Genomic DNA, 26376 nt, shown 5'->3' on the forward strand with positions numbered 1-26376 from the left:
TACTCATTGTACAAAGAATTGCTGACATCTCCCTCTACCACTCCGCTACAGCCACACTGAGTACCACTGAGTACCACTGTAAGCAGGAACAAATGGGTCAAAATGTATTCTCTTACAATTCAGAAAAGATGTTATCAATTTCAGGTCGAGGACAAAGGTTGTTCAGGAAAACTCTGTACACTTCAGGAGTGAAATCTTCTTGAGGTATCGAATCATTCTGGGGAATAAAATAAGAGGGTCAGTAAATGGTCTTTTTCTTCATTATCTTTCCTCCCTGTTTTGTCTCTCTTTCCTCCTTCCCTCCTCCTTTCCTCTTTCTTTTCTTTTAAGAGCTCAGGGTAAGCATTCAGAAAGCATCTATGGGCTGGCATTACAGGGACACTAGTTTTTGAGGTACCAAAAACTAATTTTCTGTTTTCTCATTATATTTTAAGCTTAAAAGTTTTCTCCTTCTGAAGGGATGTTAAGGCAATTTCTAAAGTAAGTTAGACCTAGTGAAACATGGTCTGTTCTGCAATTTTTTTCTTTTAGGTTGCTTTTCCTGATGACTTTAACCTCATTTTTAATTGTGATAAAATACACAGAACATAAATAAGTCATTTTCACCACTTTTTAAGTGTACAGATCAGTGGCATGAAGGACATTCACATTGCTTATGTGCTGTTTAGCAGACTTTTGAATGAATGTATTTCTCTTTCAAGAACCTGGAGAAAGATATTTTCAAAATGAAAACATAAAATTCCAATTTTGTGTCTTTTTTTTTTTTTCAAACAGTGTTCTTTCTTTTTTAAAGTAAACTGATAAGTTGCAACACAGTTTTCATAAGTAGGACACCAGTCATTATTGGTCACTGATTCCCCTCAGTCCTACTGTTTAGAAAGCAAGTCACTGATATAAAAACTGACTTCTGTGACTAAACTTTCTGTTTAGTGCGGCTGCCATGGAAACTGGAAGCATGTCTTCCAGCATTTGTTAACAGGAAGGACACTCTTCATGCTGCTTTTCCTATTTCGGGTATGTGTTTATATGATTATTTTTATTTTTAAGCCCTTAAATCAAAGAAAACATCCTTCCTTTTACCACATTCATATTTTTGTAAATATATTTTTATAGAAGTATCTAAAAATTATTGTCTGAGACTGCACTGCTTGCTAACAGATAAGAAAACTTAGCTCACCACTTGGCAAACAGCAGGAGCCCTATATTTGAGAAATGAATAAATAAAATAACATTTTCTTTACTAAATTGATTTATAGAGCAGGAAAAAAAGTCCATTTTGCAAAATAGCATTTTGAGACAACCAAACAACGCATATCATTTATATATAGCAAGAAGCATTAAATGATTAAGCTCAGTTATCTGGACACTAACTTTGAAATCATGAGTACAAGCAGCCAGTTCCAAGAAGGAAATTCCAACATATTGTTTCATGATGTTTTGCCACTCATAAAATGGGGAGAAGTTTAACCTATGAACAGGTTTCCAAAATTCCATTTAATTTACAAAGTGAGAGAAATCCTTTTGACTGGAGAATGTACACTTTTTTAACTGCCACACTCTCTGAGTTAGACACCCATGTCTCTTATAAGTAGCTTTGAAAATAGACAAAAATGAGCATTGCTATCATATTCTATGTCTGAGAGATACAGGGAAGAGAGATTTAAAAACAAATCTCAAGGAAATAATCAGTGCCTCATTTGGCCAACTCAAGCATCAGACTTTATTGGAGTTGATGAACTCCAAATTTGTTCTCTTATACTCCCCACTATTTCATTACTATTTAGAGCTCACTCTACTTCCCCTCCTCCTGATCTCACTAAAAGCATACAAGCAGATTTTGTCTAAGGTATCAATCATTGTCTTCCTTTTCTTACCGACTTCCTTTATTTTTCTCCTTTATTGTCTTAGCTTAAACCTCTTCCTCCTACACCAGGTTTTAATTTCCATTCTGTGCTACTCTCACACCATGCTTGTCTCCTGTTTCAGTTCTTATTTAACTTGGTTTTGTGCTTCCAGCTGTACAGTTTTCCGTGTTACTTGCTAACCTGCAGGCCGACACAAACTAGGACCTGTGTGCTGCTTGTTAACTGCTCAGGCTCTGTAGCATATAGCAGGTCCACAATAAATATTTACTAAATGAATGAATGTAATTTATGAAAAAGATGGAAGTTGATAGCAAATATGCTTCCCACAAGACATCAGATTCAACTAAAGCCATTTACAAAAGAGTCCATACACATCATTTCATAAAATGACATACTTTACTAAAACTCTATTTTTTTATTTACCAGCTATAAATTAGAACTTCTTACTAGAGGGGACACATTGATGAAATAATCTGAATAAACACAATATTACTTTTATTACCAGTCAGATGTTAGCACCCAGAAATGGAAAATGTTTCAATACAGTTTCATTTTTCTTTGGCCCAACTTGACTGATGAGGATACCCTTTGGGGTCAGTGGGTGAAAATGAGGGAAAAACGTTTTGGAGAAAAAAGTTGAAATGAGCATCACTGAAAGCTAAAGTGAAAGAATATGGAGGAGATATTGAGGAAAAATCTATGGTCAGTTAATAATTCCTTACATTTTAAGTAAGGCTGGAATGTGCAAAGATCATTCACATATTTTATTTTCCTGGATCTCATGATTTGGTAAAGTGGATAGAACAGACTCATTGTGTTTGAGCAGGACAAAACCCAGGGAGGATGCTCAAGAGCATACCAAAACGTCAGATACACTTCTGTGAACACTTCTTAACCAACCAGGTAGAGATGACACGTTCTTGTTTTGTGTGTCTGCAATCCACCTGCATATACCTTCTCTATAGCACCCACCATGCAGTTTCCTTTAGTTTTTATATTTCTGATCATTGACTAGACTGTGTGGTTTTTTAGAGCGCACTATCTCTTATTTAATTCCTTTGTGTCTCTAGAATAATGCCTGGCAGATAATATACACCTAATGGATATGGCACCAGACCTTAGGTCTGTCTTGTGGTCCAGGACTTCATTTACCTCATCATGCTGCTGCTGCTGCTGCTAAGTCGTTTCAGTCGTGTCCGACTCTGTGCGACCCCATGGACTGCAGCCTACCAGGCTTCTCCATCCATGGGATTCTCCAGGCAAGACCACTGGAGTGGGTTGCCATTTCCTTCTCCAAACCATGATTATTTGTTGCCATTACTATCAAACTTTTTTGGAGGAAGGATTAAGAAGGTCAATACAGTCTGAATCAGGCCCATTTATTCCAGAAACTACAAAGTATTTTCATTAAAAGTGGAGTTGCTTCAATTTGGTTGAATACAAAGAATCGACCTTCAGTACAATTTGAAGGTAGTACTGGTGGTGTTTACATTTCCAGATTCCAAAGACAGGTTATGAGATATCTACATGCCAAGTGAAAAATAACGAAGCGAGCCAGCCAGCCAAAGGCAAATATGATATCATTTATATGTAGAATCGTAACAAATGATACAAATGAACTTACATACAAAACAGAAATAAACCTGGAGGCATAGAAAACAAACTTATGGTCACCAAAGGAGAAAGGCAAGGAGGGGTAAACTAGGAGCTTGCGATTAATATACACACACTTCTGTGCGTAAAATAGATAACCAACAAGGACCTACTGCCTAGCACAAGGAGCTATACTCAATATTTCATGATGCTCTATAAGGGAAAAAAAGAATCTGGAAAAAAATACATGTACATAAAAAAGAGAGAGAAAGTCATGTATATGCATATAAATAATTCTCAGAGGATAATAAGAATAAATATTTATTGAGCACTTACTATATGCCAAGCATATAGTTCCAGGAGCTTTACTTGAATGCTTTCATTTAACTCCTTGTCAGCTCTATGAGGTTGGAATGGTTAGTGATCACTTTTACAGATACAAAGACTAAGGAGATGGGAGTTTACAAAACTTGTCTATGGCATCAAGTTGGTGGGGGCAGGTTTGCTATGTTTTAAATTAAGTTTTCTTGATTCCTCAACTCATGTTGTAATCCAGAAAACTAAATTTCATGCCAGTTTTTGAATATTATTTGTATTTTCTTATTTATATATTTATAGATTTAAAACACTGTAATAAATATTTAATATTCAGAAGTGTTATTGTAAACATATTCATTTCAGTGGACTCTAATGAATAAGGAGTCCACATGCACATTTTAGCTTGCCTAATAAATGAATCATTTTCCAGTAAATTTTGGATTTCAACCTGCTCTTAATATTTTTGTTCTAAAGAGATAAAACAAAAGTTATAACCAGAGAGGACATGAAATAATTACAAGTAAGCTACTGATAATGAACCAAATACTTAATGTGGTTCTAAAATGGAATTGTGTATTAGTGATTTTAACATTCACAGCTGAATAAGTAACTCTACTTCTAATTTACATTCTGGGTATAAGGTATAGGAGAAAGGCAACATATTGCAGTTATCCTGGGAGAAGTTCTTTTGTGAATTTCATTCATACTATTCTTTACTAAAATGTATCAAATTCTGTAAATCCAAAATAATCACTTTTTTGGGGGGGGAGTATTACATGTATGTTGATAGCTATAGTAAAATTTATTATTTAAAAAATACATAGATTTATTCCTATTTTCTTCATTAAAAGGCCAGTGCTATGCCAAGATTATAATGTGATTCCAAATGTCACTGAGCTTTTTTTCAAGTTAAAAAAGCCTTAAATCAAAGGGAATTTGGTGCAAGTAAATTATTTTCTGTTCTCAGAAAGCTTGTGGGCAAAGTACCAATTTTATGAATATGGAAAGGTCTCAAAGTTCTCACTGAAATATATATTTGGATTATTAATAGAAGACAGTCATTGTTTTGCCTCTCTTTTTACATACAGTACTACTTTTAAACAATTAAGGTAACTTTAACAAGCAATTGAAATAGCTAAAGGAGTACCCATTAAGGAGTGTGTTATTTCAATGGATCATGTTGGTCAGGATACAAGTTCAAGCACATTAATTATCCCTAACAATGTGCACAAAGATAATGTTAAAAAAAATCACAACAGGATGTCCACAGTATTTCTGGTAATGTATCTATTTACAGAACACAATTAAACCTAGTTGAACGGTTCAGTTCAGTTCAGCCACTCAACTGTGTCTGACGCTTTGCGACTGCTCTGTGACTGCCGCACGCCAGGCCTCGCCGTCCATCACCAACTCCCGGAGTTCACCAGACTCATGTCCACTGAGTGGGTGATGCCACCCAGCCATCTCATCCTCTGTCATCCCCTTCTCCTCCCACCTTCAACCTTTCCCAGCATCAGGGTCCTTTCAAATGAGTCTGCACGACCACGGGCTCTATGGGGCTCCCCGATATGTACTGCAATTAACACAATCTCCCATTTGTGTAACCTTTTCTTCTGTGAAGTGTTTAAAACACCCCTTGTCAGTATACCTTTGGTAATTAGTGGATATTTTCTAGAGCCAGTGTTCTGTAGATATGAAATTACAGCAAAGATTCAAAATATATAGCCAGTTCCAGGAAACATGTGTTTCCTAGCTCTGAAACTGACTTTGGTTTATAGATCGTTTCACAGCATCTAATTCTACCACTCCTCCAAGTAGAGTATACTTTACTGTGAATAATGAGTTTTAAAAATTTTATGATGGAGGTTGATTTTTTTTTTAATCTCCAATTTGTTTTCAGAAAATTGTCATAACATTTAATTTACTAAAGATAAATATGGTTTCAATTTAAACCCAACTCCTGCTATTTGAATCTCATTCTCCTTTAAAAATGTCTCCAGTTGACACCAGTTTGAAAGTGCAAACCTATAAATAAAAGACACAGTGGATTATAAAGACTCAATTTGTAATTATTGACTGAATTCTCAGAATCCAATTGTTTAGAAAGTTGTAATTTGCAGAGAACTGATTGATGGATTTGATTTTCTATTCAGTTTCTTCTATTCCTTTTTCCCTTAGCTAGATTTATAGTAACAAGTTAACATTTTTTATCTCCTCCCCCACCACAAGATGTTAGGTCAGATCAGGTAAAGGTCAAATCAGGAACAGCTACAGAGGAAACAAATTCTTTGCACATCTTTCTAAATGTTGCACGCTTCTTTTTTCATGCTTAAATACAGTGATATTTTTACAGTTACTTAAACTGGTAAACTTTTTCCAGACTCAGGGTGCTGCACACAGTTTTCTTTTTCTGGAATGAATTTCTCTTATTGTCAATAGCAATGCTCCATTCCATTTGTTCATGGCGTTTTCCCCAATTTACATGTGTCAGTTGAAATTTTTAACTGGCACCCCCAGAGAATGTATAGTCCTTGAATCCTGGGACTGGAATTTTATTTTTCTCACTACCATATTATCAGGGATGGAGGGCACACAGTAAGAGCTCAAGAGATACTCCTTGAGTCTGAATGGATAAAGAAGGTGTGGATAAAAATATAGTGGAATATATGTGGTGTATATAGTGGAATACCATTCATCCTTAAAGAAGAATTAAATAATGCTATTTGCAGCAACATGGATAGACTTGGAGAGCATCATGCTAAGTGAAATAAAATAGACAGAGAAAGAATACTATATGATTTTACTTATATGTGGAATATAAAATATGGCACAAATGAATCTACCTATGAAATAGAAACAGATTCAGAGATACCGAAAACAAATTTAGGGTTACCAAAGGGAAAAGGTGAGGTGAGGGGGAGATGAGGGGAGGGGTGGACTAGTGGTTTGGGATTAGCAGATGCTAAGTGTCAGACTTTATTTTTTTGGGCTCCAAAATCACTGCAGATGGTGACTGCAGCCATGAAATTAAAAGATGCTTACTCCTTGGAAGGAAAGTTATGACCAACCTAGATAGCATATTCAAAAGCAGAGACATTACTTTGCCAACAAAGGTCCGTCTAGTCAAGGCTATGGTTTTCCCAGTGGTCATGTATGGATGTGAGAGTTGGACTGTGAAGAAAGCTGAGCATCAAAGAATTGATGCTTTTGAACTGTGGTGTTGGAGAAGACTCTTGAGAGTCCCTCGGACTACAAGGAGATCCAACCAGTCCATTCTGAAGGAGATCAGTCCTGGGTGTTCTTTGGAAGGAATGATGCTAAAGCTGAAACTCCAGTACTTGGGCCATCTCATGCGAAGAGTTGACTCACTGGAAAAGACTCTGATGCTGGGAGAGACTGGGGGCAGGAGGAGAAGGGGACGACAGAGGATGAGATGGCTGGATGGCATCACTGATTCGATGGACGTGGGTCTGAGTGAACTCCGGGAGTTGGTGATGGACAGGGAGGCTTGGTGTGCTGTGATTCATGGGGTCGCAAAGAGTTGGACATGACTGAGCAACTGAACTGAACTGAACTATTATATTAATATATAGGATAAATAAATAACAAGGTTCTACTGTATAGCATAGGAAAAAACTATATTCATAGTGGAATTATTTTGCTGTAGAGCATAATCAACACACATAAATCAACGAATTTTCAATTAAAAGAATAAGAAAAAATACTACAGGTCAAATTTAAAAAAAGACATATTTGTTGAGTCAAGGACAGGATCTTAACTGTTACATCTTTCTGGCTCCAAAGCATGAAACAAAAGAGCAATAATAATAAGCTTGATCATTTTCTTTCGCTTATTAAAGTGACGCTGAAACATTTTGGGGAGCCCTTCCATAGTTCTGTCCTGTTTGCAGCATCAGCAACTTTTTCCACAGACAGCAAGAGACTGACAGCAAACAGTCACTCTTTCTTTCCTGTTACCTACAAAATCTTCATCTGTTTCATTTTTTTTCAAAAATATTCTCAATAAGAACTGGCCAACGCAACAGCTCTCGACACTTTTCATAACTTATTCACAATTTAAGAATGTTTTCTGAACTTCATTCAGTGCAACTTCAATGTTGCCAGTATGTTTCAAGAGACTCAGAGGTTCTTTCTTGGGTATAAGTGTTATTATTGCTTACTTGTTGCTTAGATACCAGGATAAAAATAATTTGTAAAAGAAAGGAGTGTTCTGCATAGAGGACAAGAAAAAGGTTTTATGTAATATACCCAGTTACCCCAGAAACAACAGTAAATTGTTTTAGAACCAAGTACGTAGAAATGCATTTAAATGAAGGCAAATTACTTTTTTTAGGAGGTTAATGTATACTGCTGCTACTGCTGCTGCTAAGTCGCTTCAGTCGTGTCCGACTCTGTGCGACTTCATGGACGGCAGCCCACCAGGCTCCCCCGTCCCTGGGATTCTCCAGGCAAGAACGCTGGAGTGGGTGCCATTTCCTTCTCCAATGCAAAATGCATGAAAGTGAAAAGTGCAAGTGAAGTCGCTCAGTCGTGTCCGACCCTCAGCGACCCCATGGACGGCAGCCCACCAGGCCCCTCCATCCATGGGATTTTCCAGGCAAGAGTACTGGAGTGGGGTGCCATTGCCTTCTCTGTAATGTATACTAAGTGCCTCGAATGCACTAGGCGAAAACCCAAAAGTATCTCACATCCTTGTCCTCTCATCTATCTGTCACTTAGGTGCAAAGTAGGCAATATCCAAAATGTTTTGATTCTGCACCCTTCCCAGACAAAGCCTTTTGAGCACTGCCCTGCATAGTATGCAAATAACATTTATTTATAAAAATGTACTGCCATTCTGTTTATTAACTTATCAGTCTTAAACCTAGCCTTTTAAAAGGAAGATAAAATGAAATTAATATTTTAAAATCCTCCTAATCATAATTCTTAATCATCAGTTAAATCTCAAGGAACATCAAGAAAGGATTTGTTATTAATGAGCAGCTTAAATTCTTGATAATGTTAATATTTTTTTGCCAACAAGGGGCTTTCTTATTGAAAATACTGGGATTACGGGATTGAAAAAGATACATAGAGACCCATATATTGTACATATTAACAAATAAGTCATATTTAAAAATGTTTGGATAATATCGGGGCATGATATATTTTAGTGTGATTATCCAGAGCTATTAAGCAGTGGTAATTTTAGGAAGGCATCATGCTCACCCTTGAAGATGGAAGACTACAAGCCTCTAATGCTGTCTCGACTCGCTTCCGGTCTGCTGAGAACAGGCGGTATATGCTGTGAAGGGAAAGCAGGCCAGGTGAGAGAGCTGCAGATGCCAGCCGCAACACCCCACTCACTCAAACCTCGGCATCCCTTACCTGTAAAGATTTAAAATATAACACTTGCTCCAGTATCAGCATCTGCGCTCTGAAAGATATATGTGTGTGCTTTCCAAAATCAAAGTGTCTAATAGAAAATTAATATTTTGAGACAATGATGACCCGATTAAAAACCATTGCATTAAAAATGCTTCTAGTATTAAGCTTTAAAATAAGTATCTTAACAATTTTGTTTCCTTGCTGCTACCCACTGCTCTGAAGGTGTACCTTGCTAATATTATTATTAATAAATAACTTTTTATGAGCAGAAGCTCACTGGTAGCTGTCAAAAGTTGAAGGCTTTTGACTGAATATGGTCTAGAAATGCACTTTTTTGGTCAGTGATTTTGCTTTAAAATATATAACTTAAATAATGGACAGTTTAATAATTTGGATTTATGGGTTCTATTGAAACATTAGGAAATCTATCACCCAGAAACCACCAGCCCCATGGGGAATCTGGTAGAGCTGAGTTATCCTTGTCTCTTTGAGACAGATTTCATTCTTCAGTTTTCCTTCTTGCCCCTGGCCTGCTTTGTCATGGATGTTCCCTGCCTAACTTCTGTTGACCTTTGAGTTTGCAACCCTTTTTTCAAGGCTAGTGTCATCTTGGAAGAAAGAGGCATCACAGTTGCCTAATTTCCATTCCTAGACTAGATCTGGGTCTCAGATGTTCTTTTAGGTTTAACAGCAAAGGTCTCCCATCCCCTCCACCCACTTCCTGCTTTGGAGTTCCTTGAAAGTGATGCCACGGGGAAGGAGGAAGCCCAGGAAGCCTCTGTGAGGAAAGCAGCTGCACCGATGCACATACAGCGCATGTGGGGCCTGGCGACCGCACAGCTCCAGGCTCCCCTGGACCAGAGCAGAGCCACGGCACAGATTCAGGTCTCTGAGGAAACAGAAAGAGAAAATAATGGGAATCGCTCGCACAGCTTACTTTTTGAGAGGAATGCGTCCTTCTGGAGTGACTTGCAGCTTAAGTTTAGTATACCTGTTGGAGAAGCAGAAAACAGTGTTTAATTTTTTTAAAAAAAGCTTTTTATTGAAGAATCAAATGCATAGAAAAAGGCTTTTTCATATGTACAGTTGGCTGAATTTTCAGCTATTGTCTAGGTTTCTGCAATCAGCACCCATATCAAGAAAAAGAATATTCTTATTTTAATAGAACCCCAGGAGCCCCTCTCATGCCCCTTCCAGAGCTGGTCCCCCAAGAGCAAACCATTATCCTGCCTTTAAACATTCACATTCATTTTGCACTTTACATAATAGAATCACACTCTTTTATGGCTTCTTTCACTCAATATTATGTTTTCAAGATCCATCCATATATTTGCTTTTCACTATGAATCTTTCCCTTTCATTGCTGTATGGTATTCCATTGTGTGAATATAAAACTGCACTTATCTCTTTCACTGCTTCTGGGCGTGTAGACAGAGAGAAGGCATAGGAAAGCTTCAGTTTGGTTCAGTTCAGTTCAGTTGCTCAGTCGTGTCCGACTCTTTGTGACCCCATGAATTGCAGCACGCCAGGCCTCCCTGTCCATCACCAACTCCCGGAGTTCACTCAGATTCACGTCCATCGAGTCGGTGATACCATCCAGCCATCTCATCCTCTGTCGTCCCCTCTCCTCCTGCCCCCAATCCCTTCCAGCATCAGTCTTTTCCAATGAGTCAACTCTTCGCATGAGGTGGCCAAAGTTTTGGAGTTTCAGCTTTAGCATCAGTCCTTCCAATGAACACCCAGGACTAATCTCCTTTAGAATGGACTGGTTGGATCTCCTTGCAGTCCAACGGACTCTCAAGAATCTTCTCCAACGCCAGAGTTTGAAAGCATCAATTCTTTGGCGCTCAGCTTTCTTCACAGTCCAACTCTCACATCCATATATGACCACTGGAAAAACCATAGCCTTGACTAGATGGACCTTGTTGGCAAAGTAATGTCTCTGCTTTTTAATATGCTTACAAACTCTATTGAGGAGTATATAACTGGGACACCAACTGCTCATGCACACAGCCATTCCATTCCTAGGTGTAGATGCAACAGAAATGCTTACAGCGTGTTCCCCAAAAGGCATGCTCTAGAATGACCATAGCAGCGATTCACAGGGAGATGCCTGTTGGAAGTGGACATCTGCAATAGGCATGATGAGCCAACTAGCTGTTTTACTAGCTGTAACGTGCTATGTCCATGTGTCACTTTACACCAACATTCTGTGTAGCGCAGCAGATTTTCCAGAAAGTCTGTTAGATGAAGAATGGTAAGGAGACAATTGAAACAACAACAAAAGCGGAATAAAGGGAGGAGGAGAGGGGAAGGCATGTAGGAATGGTCCTGAAGGTGACAAAGTAATGAGATGAGAGGATGACACGAAAGAGCATTCGAGTAAACCCGTGAAGTCCTGGTTAACAGCAAAAGAAATTCATGGAAAAGTATGAAAAAAATGTGGACTGGAGTCTTTGGTTTGGAATGATGGGTATGTCTTACAGAAGAGGGAAGACAGAAAGTTATTAAATAAAAATAGAGGACCACCTAGTAATGTTTCCATTTGTGGTTTTGATTTCAAGGCTTTCCAACCTCCTGAACATGCAGTGTCCAAACTGATCACAACCAGCTTTCCTACTTGCTCATCTGGCAGAAATCATTATTTTCCTTGGTCAAATAAATTTCAGAAAGACTATGTAATTCAAGAGTGACTGGGTACTCCTGATTTGCTTTTTTTCTTTTCCTTTTCATTCTGCTTTTTCCTTTACATTCTTTTTCTCCTTTCTTACTAACAGTTGCTATGATTGTCTAGAAGGACAGGAATCAGGACATCAGCTAACTGAATTAAGCTGCATCTATCAGAGATCTTAGACTCTGGAGAATTGAGTCCCATATGTTGTTCGTTCTCTTCCTCAGATTAATAATTGGTGCAATGCAGGCAGATGTAGGGCTGAAGACTCTCTGAGATGAATAATTTTTGATTCTGGGCATAGTTGCCAGGATTTAGAAGTATCTCCTTACTGAGTGTCAAAGGCATTGACATTCAGGCAAGCTCAGTGTAACACAGACTCTGAGTAGAGCTCAGAGGAAAGAGCAATCTTTACTGGAAGTATTCCAGTTCCAAGCAGTGAACCTATCAGTTCTCTAACAAGTCCCAGAGGGAAATTTATGTTTATCAATGTGAGAAGCCAGTGCAGTATAAACAAAAGACTCACAAAGGAGAAAGGAAACTGACTCAGATGAAGCAACACCCTTTGCAATAAAATTAGAGCTACTTACGCCTTTTCCAGAAATGCGTCCCTGGACATGTTTTGGGCCAGCAGGTTTGTTGCCAAACTGAAAACTTCATTTGTCCATTCCTGAAAAATGTGAATCACACTTTCATTAGCTTAAATACTGTGCAGTCATTAGACATATGTTTTTAGCGAGGCTACTAGGAAGACAAATTAGTTCAATTTGTATGCCTAAGGGTTTTTTTTCCCTTTTTTTCCCTCTGTTAAAATGACACAATTAAATTCAAATCACTGAATGACTACTCTTTTCCTAAGGAAATGTTATTTACCCATGAACAAAATTTTACCTGCTTTTTAAAATACCTACAGATAAAAAAAAACTGATATATTGCCTTTAATAACCAAGTATGTCTCACTCTTTTTCTTGCATTATTAACACATAGAGAATTTTAAAATGTAGTCAATTATATTTCCAACAGGGCTTCCCAGGTGGCGTTAGTAGTAAACAAGCCACCTGCCTATGCAGGTTTGATCCCTGGGTTGGGAAGATCCCCTGGAGGAGGAAATGGCACCCTGCTCCAGTATTCCTGCCTGGAGAATCCCATGGACAGAGGAGCCTGGCGGGCTACAGTCCATACGGTACCAAAGAATCAGGTATGACTGAAGTAACTTAGCACATATGCATATTTTCAACACATCTGCAAATAAGATCTTCCTATTTTACTACTCAAGTCAAAACAGCTACAACAGGGAATCTTTAAATGTTAATTACAGTTCTAGAAGTCTCTCAACTAGCTGCAGTCCCAGTGTCACACAATACTCAGTACTGTTCCCTCCCCTCAGCTCTGTCCATTCCTTACTGCTGCCCTAATCCCAATCCCTACCTCACACCATCCACCTCTGATTTCTCTTGGCATCCAAAAGAAAAAAAAAAATGCAAAAGAACAAATCTACAAAAAAAGCTGAAGTTCCATTCTGGGTGATGATTTGGAACACTCAACATTCTGGGCTGCAAAAAAAGTCTCTAAGAGAAGATGAGATAAGAGCTAAGTAATGTAATCATCTGATGTTGTAGTTGACTTGACTCCCTCTTCAATGTTCAACAGCTTTTCCATCTAATTTTGTTATTTCTACTATAGTTTTTATTGTTATTTTGTGTTTTGCCTCCTGGTTTATGATAATATGCAAATAATATGCCATCATGTAATACAGAAATAATAGAGGTAAAACTTGGGGTACCAAATGATGGGGGAGGGAAAGGGACACTCTAAGCAGAGTTTTGTGTGTTCGTTTTTATTTTAAAATATTGAGTTTATTTAGAAAAATCAGCACAATATAAACTGGCACACAAATAGTTATCAATGACAGATGCTCCTATCCATTCAAGTATAGATATGTAACTCCTTAAATTAAAGATCTTTAATTTTCTTGAGAGTCCCTTGGACTGCAAGGAGATCCAACCAGTCCATCCTAAAGGAAATCAGTCCTGAATATTCATTGGAAGGACTGATGCTGAAGCTGAAACTCCAATACTTGGGCTACCTGATGTGAAGAACTGATTCATTGGAAAAGACCCTGATGCTGGGAAGGATTGAAGGTGGGAGGATAAGGGGATGACAAAGGATGAGATGGTTGGATGACATCACTGAACCAATGGACATGAGTTTGAGTAAACTCCGGCAGTTGGTGATGGACAGGGAGGCCTGGTGTGCTGCAGTCCATGGGGTCACAAAGAGTCGGATACAACTGAGTGACTGAACTTAACTGAACTGAATTTTCCTTGACCATAAAGAAAGCTGAGCACCAAAGAATTGATGCTTTTCAACTGTGATGTTGGAGAAGACTCTTGGGAGTCCCTTGGACTACAAGGAGATCCAACCAGTCAATCCTAAAGGAAACCAGTCCTGAATATTCATTGGAAGTACTGATGCTGAATCTGAAGCTCTGATTCATATACTTTGGCCCTGTGATGTAAAGAACTAACTGATTGGAAAAGAACTGACTGCAGTGTGGTGTGCTGCAGTCCAAGAGTTGGCTATGACTGAGCAACTGAACTGAACTGAATTTTCCCTGAAGACTTTTAAATTCTGGGGTTATATAAAATTAAGCAAAAAACATTCCCATTAAGCACAGATCAATTTTGCACAAATAAGTGTGATCAAGCCACTTAAATTATCACCTGAAATAACTTGGACTTCAAAGAAAAATCTCAGATAACATTATACACCATATGTTCTGTAAAAAGATTCACATTATTCTGTGGGTTATAACTTAATGGCAGAATTTAGTTAGAATGGGGAGTAGCCTAAAATGAATTGGAAAAAAAGAAGGGAAGTTGTAACAAGAAAAGTAGAGTTGGGGAAAAATAAATTAAAAAAGAAAAGTAGAGTTTGGGGACTTCTGTGGTGGTTAACTGGTTAAGACTCCATGCTCAATTATGGGGGCTCAATTATGAAGCTGTCACAGTCCAGGTGAGAAGTATTGACACTCTACAGATTGTTAGTGGAGGGCTTGGGGAAGACAGTTCAGAAGAGCTATCAGTGAAGTAAATTTGATGGACACAGAGGAAAACTTTGGAATAACTCTTAATAGCTTTAAAATAAAATGTCCTCAGATTAGATTACTTTAAACTAAGAGTAATAACTACTGGCACTGATTTTCAAAATATGTTTCTGGTATAATACTTAATATTTTTCAGGTTAGGGGTCAAACTGTAGACTTTTCCAACTCCAAGGAAACCTTGAGTGTGTGTGTGTTAGTTGCTCAGTCATGTCTGACTCTGCAACCCCGTGGACTGTAGCCCGCCAATTCCTCTGTCCATGGAATTATCCAGGCAAGAATACTAGAGTGGGTTGCCATTTCCTTCTCCAGGGGATCTTCCCAACACAGGGATCAAACCCAGGTCTCCCACATTGCAGGCAGACTCTTTTTCACTATCTGAATCACCAGGGAAGTCCATGGCAACCTTACGCATTGGTAAAAGTATTTATAATTGAGGGCAGTGTACCATTTTGTATATTTACTGGGGGCCAATTGCACAACAGAAATAGGTACAGTGAAGGTATTATTAAGAGCTAGGGAGATTTAATTTGGCCTGACATTTAAGGTTGAAAGCTAAGACCTCTATTACATTCAGTTCAATAGAAATATAATGGGAGGTACACAAATAATTTAAAATTTCCAGAAGCCACTTTTTTAAAAGGTAGAAATAAACAGGTGGAATAAATTGAATAATAAATTTTATTTAACCCAATATTTCAAACATATTATTTGCCATATAATCAACATAAGATTATTGGGCAATTTTGTTTTCTTCTTATGCACTTGGTCTTTGAAATGAAGTGTCCATTCTGCACTTACAGCTATCTTAATTTGCACTGGCAACCTTTCAAGGGTTCAACAGCCAGACATAGTTGGGAGTTGTGGCTGCATTATTGGTCAGGACATGTCTTCTAGAGCCTTTGCTCTTTCTATGGGTTCTTTATAAAGCCAGTTGAAGGGCTGCATCATCACCACATTCACTGAACAGCCACAGCTCATTCAGAAAGTAAGGCATAACTTATTTCATCACATTCTCAGAATGTGAACATCTTAATTCCCAAGTATGGAATTCCTAGAATTCACTGATTTCCTGTAGCCTTTTGAGGTATGCAGAAGATCTGATCCAGCCTGAATCAAAGACTCAAGGTCTCAAGCAGTGACCAAGACAACTTTAGAAACAACATAATCCTTGGCTAGGTACTGGTGTCAGTCCATATTATATGGAGCTAAAACAGCATGGTATGTTGCAGTCCATGGGGTCACAAAGAGTGGGACATGACTTAGCAACTGTACAATAAAAAAACAGCATGTGTTTACTTTGGGCTCCCCAGAACCTGAGACAGGATTTAGGAGAAATGGGTTTATTATGAAGTGTTCTTGGGCAACATTATCAGGAAGTGAGCAGGAATGGGAAGGGAAGAGGCAGAAGGGTGAAGTACCAAGCAAACTCTGCAGATGGTAATTTTGGTGTAATTCTTCCCTGTGCAGAACACTATCAAAACTTGAACTTTCCGATGAGCAGAAAGGGAGCTGGAGTTTGAAGATCCCTGTGCCTAACCCTCTTGGAGGGCACAAACAAAATTTTGTGCACACCAGGACCCAGGAGAAAGGAGCAGCGACCACACAAGAGACTGACCCAGACTTGCCCATAAGTGTCCAAGAGGCTTTGGTGGAGGCGTGGGTCAGCAGTGGCCTGCTGCAGGGTCAGGGGCACTGAGTGCAGCAGTGCCTGGGACCTTTTGAAGGAGGTCGCCATTATCTTCATTACCTCCACCACAGTTTGGTCTCAGGTCAAATTACAGGGAGTGATCACAGCCCCACCCATCAATAGAAAGTTGGATTACAGATTTACTGAGCATGGCCCCACCTATCAGAACAACACCCAGTTTCCCCCTCAGTCAGTTTCTCTCATCAGGAAGCTTTCATACACTTCTTATCCTTCTCCATCAGAGGGCAGACAGACTGAAGACCACAATCACAGGAAACTAAGCAATCTGATCACATGGTCCACAGGCCTGTCTAACTCAGTGAAACTATGAGCCATGCCATATAGGGCCACCCAAGACAGATGGGTCATGGTGGAGTGTTCTGACAAAACGTGGTCCACTGGAGAAGGGGATGGCAAACTACTTTGTATTTTTGCCTTCAGAACCCCATGAACACCATGAAAAGGCAAAAAGATAAGACAATGAAAGATGAACTCCCCAGGTTGGTAGGTGCCGAAAATGCTACTGGAGAAGAATGGAGAAATAACACCAGAAAGAATGAAGAGATGGAGCCAAAGCAAAAACAACAGCCAGTTGTGGATATGACTGGTGATGGAAGCAAGGTCCGATGCTGTAAAGAGCAATATTGCATAGGAACCTGGAATGTTAGATCTATGAATCAAGGCAAATTGGAAATGGTCAAACAAGAGATGGCAAGAGTGAACATTGACATTTTAGGAATCAGTGAACTAAAATGGACTGCTGCTGCTGCTAAGTCGCTTCAGTCGTGTCCGACTCTGTGCAACCCCCTAGACGGCAGCCCATCAGGCTCCACCATCCCTGGGATTCTCCAGGCAAGAACACTGGAGTGGGTTGCCATTTCCTTCTCCAATGCATGAAAGTGAAAAGTGAAAGTGAAGTTGCTCAGTTGTGTCCGACTCTTAGCAACCCCATGGACTGCAGCCCACCAGGCTCCTCCACCCATGGGATTTTCCAGGCGAGAGTACTGGAGTGGGGTGCCATTGCCTTCTCCACAAAATGGACTAGAATGGGTGAATTTAACTCAGATGACATTTATATCTACTACTGTGGGCAGGAATCCCTTAGAAGAAATGGTGTAGCCATCATAGTCAACAAGAGTCCAAAATGCAGTACTTGGATGCAATCTGAAAAATGACAGAATGATCTCTGTTCATTTCCAAGGCAAACAATTCAATATCACAGTAATCCAAGTCTATACCCTGACCAGTAATACTGAAGAAGCTGAAGCTGAACAGTTCTATGAAGACCTACAAGACCTACTAGACTAATACCCAAAAAAGATGCCCTTTTCATCATAGGGGACTGGAATGCAAAGTAGGAAGTCAAGAAATACTAGAGTAACAAGCAAATTTGGCCTTGGAGTACAGAAAGAAGCAGGGCAAAGGCTAATAGAGTTTTGCCAAGAGAACACACTGGTCATAGCAAAAGCCTCTTCCAACAACATAAGAAAAGACAACCATGGACATCACCACATGGTCAACACCGAAATCAGATTGATTATATTCTTTGCAGCCAAAGATGGAGAAGCTCTATACAGTCAGCAAAAACAAGACCAGGAGCTGACTGTGGCTCAGATCATGAGCCAAATTCAGACTAAAATTAAGGAAAGTAGGGAAAACCACTAGACCATTCAGGTATGACCTAAATCAAATCCCTTATGATTATACAGTGGAGGTGACAAATAGATTCAAGGGAATAGATCTGATAGACAGAGTGCCTAAAGAACTATGAATGGAGGTTTGTGACATTGTACAAGAGGCAGTAATCAAGACCATCCCCAAGAAAAAGAAACACAAAAAGGTAAAATGGTTGTCTGAGGAGGCCTTACAAATAGTTGTAAAAAGAAGAGAAGTGAAAGGCAAAGGAGAAAAGGGAAGATATACCCATTTGAATGCAGAGTTCCAAAGAATAGCAAGGAGAGATAAGAAAGCCTTCCTCAGTGATCAGTGCAAAGAAATAGAGGGAAACAACAGAATGGGAAAGACTAGAGATCTCTTCAAGAAAATTAGAGATACCAAGGGAACATTTCATGCAAAAATGGGCATAATAAAGGACAGAAATGGTATGGACCTAACAGAAGCAGAAGATATTAAGAAGAGGTGGCAAGAATACACAGAAGAGCTATACAAAAAGATCTTCATGACCCAGATAATCACGATGGTGTGATCACTCACCTAGAGCCAGACATCCTGGAATGTGAATTCAAAGTGGGCCTTAGAAAACATCACTACGAACAAAGCAGGTGGAGGTGATGGAATTCCAGTTGAGCTATTCCAAATCCTGAAAGATGATGCTGTGAAAGTGCTGCACTCAATATGCCAGCAAGTCTGGAAAGCTCAACTGTGGCCACAGGACTAGAAAAGGTCAGTTTTCATTCCAATCCCAAAGAAAGGCAATGCCAAAGAATGCTCAAACTACCACACAATTGCATTCATCTCTGGCTAGCAAAGTAATGCTCAAAATTCTCCAAGCCAGGCTTCAAGAGTATGTGAACCATGAACTTCCAGATGTTCAGGCTGGAATTAGAAAAGGCAGAGGAACCAGAGATCAAATTGCCAACATCCACTGGATCATCGAAAAAGCAAGAGAGTTCCAGAAAAATATTTACTCCTGCTTTATTGACTATGCCAAAGCCTTTGACCGTGTGGATCACAACAAACTGTGGAAAGTTCTTAAAGAGATGGGAATACCAGACCACCTGTCCTGCCACCTGAGAAATCTGTATGCAGGTCAAGAAGCAACAGTTAGAACTGGACATGGAATAACAGACTGGTTCTCGATTGAGAAAGGAGTATGTCAAGGCTGTATATTGTCACCCTGCTTATTTAACTTATATGCAGAGTACATCATGAGAAACTCTGGGCTGGATGAAGCACAAGCTGGAATCAAGATTGCCGGGAGTAATATCAATAACCTCAGATATGCAGATGACACTACCCTTATGGCAGAAAGTGAAGAAGAACTAAAGAGTGTTTTGATGAAAGTGAAAGAGGACAGTTAAAAAGTTGGCCTAAAACTCAACATTCAAAAAACTAAGATCATGGCATCTGGTCCCATCACTTCATATCAAATAGATGGGGAGACAATGGAAGCAGTGACAGACTTTATTTTTGGGGGGCTCCAAATCACTGCAGATGTTGACTGTAGCCATGAAATTAAAAGACACTTGCTTCTTGGAAGAAAAGCTATGACCAACGTAGACAGCATATTTAAAAGTCAGAGATATTATTCTATCAGCAAAGGTCAATCTAGTTAAAGGTCTGGTTTTGCCAGTAGTCATATATGGATGTGAGAGTTGGACTAAAGAAAGCTGAGAGAATTGGACATAAAGAAAGCCGAGCACTGAAGAATTGATACTTTTGAACTGTGGTGTTGGAGAAGACCCTTAAGAGTCCCTTGGACTCTCCAAGGGTGAGTGATCCAACCAAGGTGATCCAACCAGTCCATCCTAAAGGAAATCAGTCCTGAATATTCATTTGGAGGACTGATGCTGAAGCTGAAGCTCCAATACTTTGGCCACCTGATGGGAAGAACTGACACACTGGAAAATACTGATGCTGGGAAAGATTGAAGGCAGGAGGAGAAGGCGATGACAGAAGATGAGGTGGTTGGATGGCATCAACGACTAGATGGACATGAGTTTGAGCAAGCTCCAGGAGTTGGTGATGGACAGGGAAGCCTGGCATGCTGCAGTCCTTGGGGTCGCAAAGTCAGACACAACTGAGCGACTGATATGAACTGAACTGTGCCTGTCAGTCTTGGGTCAGGGCTGCTGAAGGGGATGGCAATCCTCAGGCCTTTTCTGCTTTCCTTGATAGCAAAGGGGGTTCTGGCATCCAGAGGGCACAGCCAACAAAGAGACATGGGTGCAGGTTGTTGAAAGTTAAAGCCAGTCCCCACAGGGTGTTGTGTGTGAACTGGTGAAACGGTTGGAGGGGATCTGGGCAGGGCACTGCTATGGGCAGCAGCAGAATAACAAATTCCAGGACGTTTGTTTGTGTACCAGAAGAAACTACACTGTGTAAATGGGAGATGGGTAACCACAGGATCGGAGAACTGGTTCACACAGGTTCTGGAACCAGGCTGCTCAGACTTCCATGTGCATACAGATCACTTAATGATTCTTGTTGTTGTATAGATAGATGCTGATGTGGATGCTGGGGACTGGAGGCAGAGAATCCTCATCCCAGGGGAGGGCCATGCTGGAAGCAGGAGGATTTACAGCCCTGACCAAAAACTTGGTAGAAATGTTGGACTTTAAGCTCCACACCAAATCATCTGACTGAAACTCTGCATTTCCCCAAGAAACCTGTATATATTTCATGCATGTTAAAGTGTAAGCATTCTTCTGGGCCAGGGGCAGCACTTTGAGGAGCAACCCGCTCCAGGACCTGACTTAGGAAGCATTACTCTAATCTTTGTCTACTTGCTTCTCAGGCAAAGAAGGAAATAATTTTGGCTATTAGTTTTAGAATAACCCCAAAGCCCTTCCAGCTGTATTAAGAACAATGTGACTAAGAAGTGTGGCCAAAGCAGCTTAGAGCAGCCTTGGCTTATCATGAGATTATGACACAGTCTTAGCTTCAGGATAGATGGATCCTATACTGGCAGTGTTCTCATTTATCCAGTGCTGGGCCCTAGTTAGTATAGCTTTGGAAGGATGGCTTCTTATTTAATCTGGAGGATTTGTATTTCAACTTTCACAGGCAAAGTTCTGATGATTACCACTAAGCTGGGTTCAGCCCCTGCTGTCTAAATCCTGAAGCTCTTTAAGTTAAGTTTTCTGCCTTAGGATCAATCTCTTTTCCTGATGAGGACTACAGAGGCCTGAACTAGAGAAAACAGATCTAAAAATCACCTGTCATGGAATTTCATCTGGAGCTTAAATGCATGTGTTCTGTAAGATGACTTCGGCAATTCCCTCACCCCAGGGTCGTTACTGAGATCCCAGTCTTGACACTATTAAATTTTCCAGACCTGTTACAAAGTTGTTGTTCAGTCGATCAGTCACGTCCGACTCTTTGCCACATGGACTGCAGTGTACCAGACTCCTCTGTCCTCCACTGTCTCCCGGAGTTTGCTCAGATTCCTGTCCATCAAATCACTGATGCTATCTGACCATCTCATCCTCTGCTGCCCCTTTCTCCTTTTGCCTTCACTCTTTCTAAGCATCAGGCTCTTTTCCAGTGAGTTGTAGTCATGCTTCCTAAGGCCACTTGACTTCACACTCTGGGATGTCTTGCTCTAGGCAGATGACCACATCATTGTGGTTATCTGGGTCATTAAGACCTTTTCTACATCATTCTTCCATGTATTCTGGCCACCTCTTCTTAATGTCTTCTGTGTCTGCTACCTCCTTACTGTTTCTGTCCTTTACCATGCCCATCCTTGCATGAAATATTCCCTTGAAATCTCCAGTTTTCTTGAAGGGATTTTTACTCTTTCTCATTTTATTGTTTCCCTCTGTTTCTTTGCAGTGCTCACTTAAGAAGGCTCTCTTATCTCTCCTTGCTATTCTTTGGAACTCTGCGTTCAGTTTGTTAACCTTTCCCTTTCTTCCTTGCCTTTTGCTTCACAAAGTTACTCTACTTTTATTTCTAAAGTTATTTCAGTTCTGTCATTCTTGCCACAGGATTTATGTGTTTGGTTAATATTACTAACAATTGTTTCACAATGTTCAGTTACTCTCATTGGTATTGTTAAAGTATTTACTAGGCACCGAGGCACCGACTATTTACTATTAGTAGATACTTTGCATCCAACAACTTAATTCTCATAGTAATTCTCTGGGAGGCAGGTACTGTTATTAGCCTCATTTTACAGATGAAAATTTAAGGTTTCAAAGCTCTTATAAAACTTATTTATATCCTCAGAGCTAATAAAACAAGTTTGGGGTTAGATCACTGGTTTCTTAGGATCCTAATCCTATACTCTCAGATACTATGCTTTTTATCATTTTGTCCTAGATAATTCTAGGTTGGCTGAACCAACCCAGAGGGATGGAATGGGGAGGGAGGAGGGAGGAGGGTTCAGGATGGGGAACACATGTATACCTGTGGCGGATTTATTTTGATATTTGGCAAAACTAATACAGTTATGTAAAGTTTAAAAATAAAATAAAATTAAAAAAAAAAAAAAAGAAAAGTCCACTTTACTGTATTTAAAGCACTGATGTACAGTTGCTGCGGGCTAGGCACTGTTCTAACATTTTTGTAAGTAACTAACTCATTTAATCCTCACAATCACACAGTGAGATATTTAATGTTATTATCAGTCCATTTTTACCAATGAGAGAGCTGAGACACAGAGGCATTCAATTCAAGCGTAAAGTCTCACATCTAGTTACAGGCACACCTGAGATTTGAAACCAAGAAGTTTGCCTCTGGAGACTAAACACCTTACCACTATGTTACAGCAATGAAACAAAGTGCAAAGTTTATAAATACCTTACCACTATGTCATAACGATGGTAGAGGGGAATGACAAAAGGGGTGAGGTTGATCACAAAGTGTCAGTCCAAAGCCTTAGAACTTGGATAGAGGAAGTCACAGATTCAACTCAAACTTGACTGGACTAACATGAAGAGAGAGATTCAGTCCAAACTTTTGGATCTAGTCATGCCATGTCTACCAGTCATGCTGTTGTTCAACAAGTGTTCACAGCTCGGAGAACATTTCTCCTATTGGCAATTCACACTTCTTAACTTTTTGGCTCAACTTATGAACACAAGTTGATATTTCTGTTTGAAATACAGATATTTCTGTTTCCCATTGTTCTGATGCATGCTATCTTTAGTATTTAATGTATTTTTAATCTTTCCTTTTTTCAGCATTACATATCTCTGTTATACCTGAAAATGCAGAAAATAGTGTACCTAACACATATCCAATTTAACAAATGGTACTATTTTGCGATATTTGCTTTAGTGCTTTTTAACTGTTATATTCTTAAGACACTGGTGCAGACTTATTCTGTGTTGTTCTTCTGCTTGATTCCATTCATCTTGCTTTCCCAGGACCAAGCTCTATTTTGAAAAGTAGACATTAAAGAATATCTATTTTCATATGATATTCTGAGGACAATGGTCTTTATCAGTGTTCAACAAACCCCTGAAGGCTAAATCCAGCCTGCCATCTGTTTTTGTAAATAAAGTTTTACTGCTACACAGCCATGCTCATTCATTTACATATTGTCCATGGATGCTTTTGTTCTATAGGGGCCAAGTTGAATAGTTGCCAACAGAGACTCCCAAAGGGCAAAGTATTTACTGACTGGCCCTTAACAGAAAAAAATTTTGCCAGTCCTGGTATGGACTCCTATATGGCTATATAAAGTATTACATAAATCATATCAAACTGGATGCATCCTTTGGCCAGCTGCTATTTGCAATCAACATTATGTCTTTAAAATGTGTCCCTACTTCTTTAGATCAAAGTTATTAATTTTAACTACTAAACTATTCCACTATAAGAATGTGTGCTCAGTCGCTTCAAGTTTGACTCTGCGATCCCATGGACTGTAGCCCGCCAGGCTCCTCTGTCCATGGGATTTTCCAAGCAAGAATACTGAAGTGGGTTGCCATGCCCTGCTCCAGGGGATCTTCCCGACCCAGGAATTGAACCCATATCTCTGGCATCTCCTACATTGCAGGCAGGTTCTTTACCCACTGAGCCACCTGAGAAGCCCTCCAGTTGCTTCTTATATATATAAGAATATAAAATTTATTAATCCTTTCTTTTGTTGATGGACACACATGGTTTCTTTGCACAAACCAACTTCCTGCTGCCTCAAGCCACATCCAGAAGTTTCTCTCGGGTAACTACTATGGTGATATTTTCTTTGGATGTGGCATCTTCAGCAGTACCAGATGCCGCTGCTTGCTCAGCAAAGCAGTAAGGACCTTCTATGTTCCTTTTGGCAGTGTACAATACAGAGCTTGTATTTTCCTACATTTTAGAAAACACTTGCTATTATCAAGTGTTTGCAAATCTGATAGATGCAATGTGGGACCTTGGATTGGCCTTAATTGCCATCACTGATTTACCTGTCTGGTTGGCTTTGTTTAATTCCTGTCAGGGCTGTTCCACTTTATCTTTTCTGCAAATTTCCTGTTAACATTCATTTTTCTTTTGGTTATTTGTGCTTATTGTCTTTAAAAAGAAGAAAGTTTTGTTTGTTTGAGGTTTGTGCTCAAACACAGGGTGATAGTCATTCTCAGTCTTATTGAAAAAACAGAGACACATAGTGACTGTCTCGTAAATGCCACCTACGATCGTGTCATGCCAGGCACCCAGTTTACGGCTGTGACCTGATACCAAACAGCTGGAGTCACAGAGAAAAGGCAGAGTGTGAACTCTGTCCTCAGAAGCATGTATTTGTTCAGTGAGATCTTTGGGGAAATAAAAACATTCTAAAAGGAATACTGAATCAATCTCTCTGCATATATTGAATATAACCAATTATGAGCCAATGGTTACCCTAATGAAATAAAAGGAGTCACAAATGATAATCTAAAAGCAAGTATTTTCAAAGTACCTGATTTGGAAACCTCAATCTATGTTTTTTTTTTTTTTTTAAATAAAAGACTCTTGGAATAAATAATTTAAAATGGAATATTTTAATATTTGTGAGACATATGAAAGTCCTAACAATTTTAATAGCTTTCCATTATTTTTTAGTTTGTTGGCAAACTCCTATTGCCATAATTGATAATGGTGTCATTTCCATTACTTCTGCTCATCAGCAGGCAGCAGGTTGGGATTTGAGTAAGAAAGAACAATGCATGGCTCATTCAGGGTTGCATTGCCTGGCTGAGCATGTTTCTCTTACCTGCTGGCAGGCATCAGAATTCATCTTGCGATGCATTTGTCTTAATGGCACAGTAAAGAATGTTTTCATCATGAAAGATGGTATATGAGCTGCAAAGACTTTCATTAAAAGCAGAAAAGACTGAGTAGTAACCGAGTTTATGGGTCTATATTGAGTATTTAGAATTTTGGCAAAATTTCTGATACAGTTCCCCTGTTTTAGGTGGCAGTGCTGATCTTATACCTTACATTCAAAATGTTCACCTGATACAAATATAACATAATTACCAAAACAAAACAAAAACCAGGAAGCATATAACAACCCAATATTATCAGAGTTGGGATACTAGAAAAATCATATTACTCAAACGACATAATATCAGGAAAGGTGCATATTTTCAGACCATGTGATTCAAATATCTTTAGTCTATAGTTGCCAAAACCACAGCTCAAATTAGCCTAGGAAATATGAGAATTTGCCAAGGACACTGGATCATTCCTGTAACTGGAAGAAACATCTGACAAACTGCAGCAAAAAATTGTGTATTTATAAGATCATAAGGAGCCAGGGGCCTGAATGGCAGAAAGACTTTCTTCACTGCTTTTTCACTTCTCTCTCTTCCTGATATCACTACTTTCTTCCTGATTGACCAGCTTCTTCTCCATGGTCACCAATTGCACCAAGAATTGTCACATATGGCTCCTCTTATCACTAGAGAGAGTCTGACTGATTTCCTACTTCCAGTATGAAAAATCCTGGGAAAGGTCTCTGACTTGTTGCTCTGCCTCTAGAACAATCCATTTGGATGTCCATGAGAACCAGATCACTGGGCCTGGAAGAGAAGCAGTGAGTAGATGCATGAAGAGTATAGAAAACACTGCATATAGCCATTCATGGGAG

General features: G+C 39.4%; 1 protein-coding gene across 6 annotated transcripts in view; it reads right to left on the bottom strand.

Moving 5' to 3' along the window:
* Positions 1-26376, bottom strand: part of PLCB1 (phospholipase C beta 1) — an 849858-nt gene that overhangs the window by 255789 nt on the left and 567693 nt on the right. For all 6 annotated transcript variants that reach the window (XM_025264704.3, XM_025264705.3, XM_044928314.2 and 3 more), the window contains exons 5-8: positions 12426-12505; positions 10102-10155; positions 9006-9081; positions 117-217 (exon numbers count right to left, since the gene is read on the bottom strand). In XM_025264704.3, coding sequence (XP_025120489.1) covers positions 117-217; positions 9006-9081; positions 10102-10155; positions 12426-12505 — 311 coding nt within the window. The remainder of the gene's footprint in view (positions 1-116; positions 218-9005; positions 9082-10101; positions 10156-12425; positions 12506-26376) is intronic.

Source organism: Bubalus bubalis, chromosome 14, assembly GCF_019923935.1.
Source record: "Bubalus bubalis isolate 160015118507 breed Murrah chromosome 14, NDDB_SH_1, whole genome shotgun sequence".
Taxonomy (NCBI): domain Eukaryota; kingdom Metazoa; phylum Chordata; class Mammalia; order Artiodactyla; family Bovidae; genus Bubalus; species Bubalus bubalis.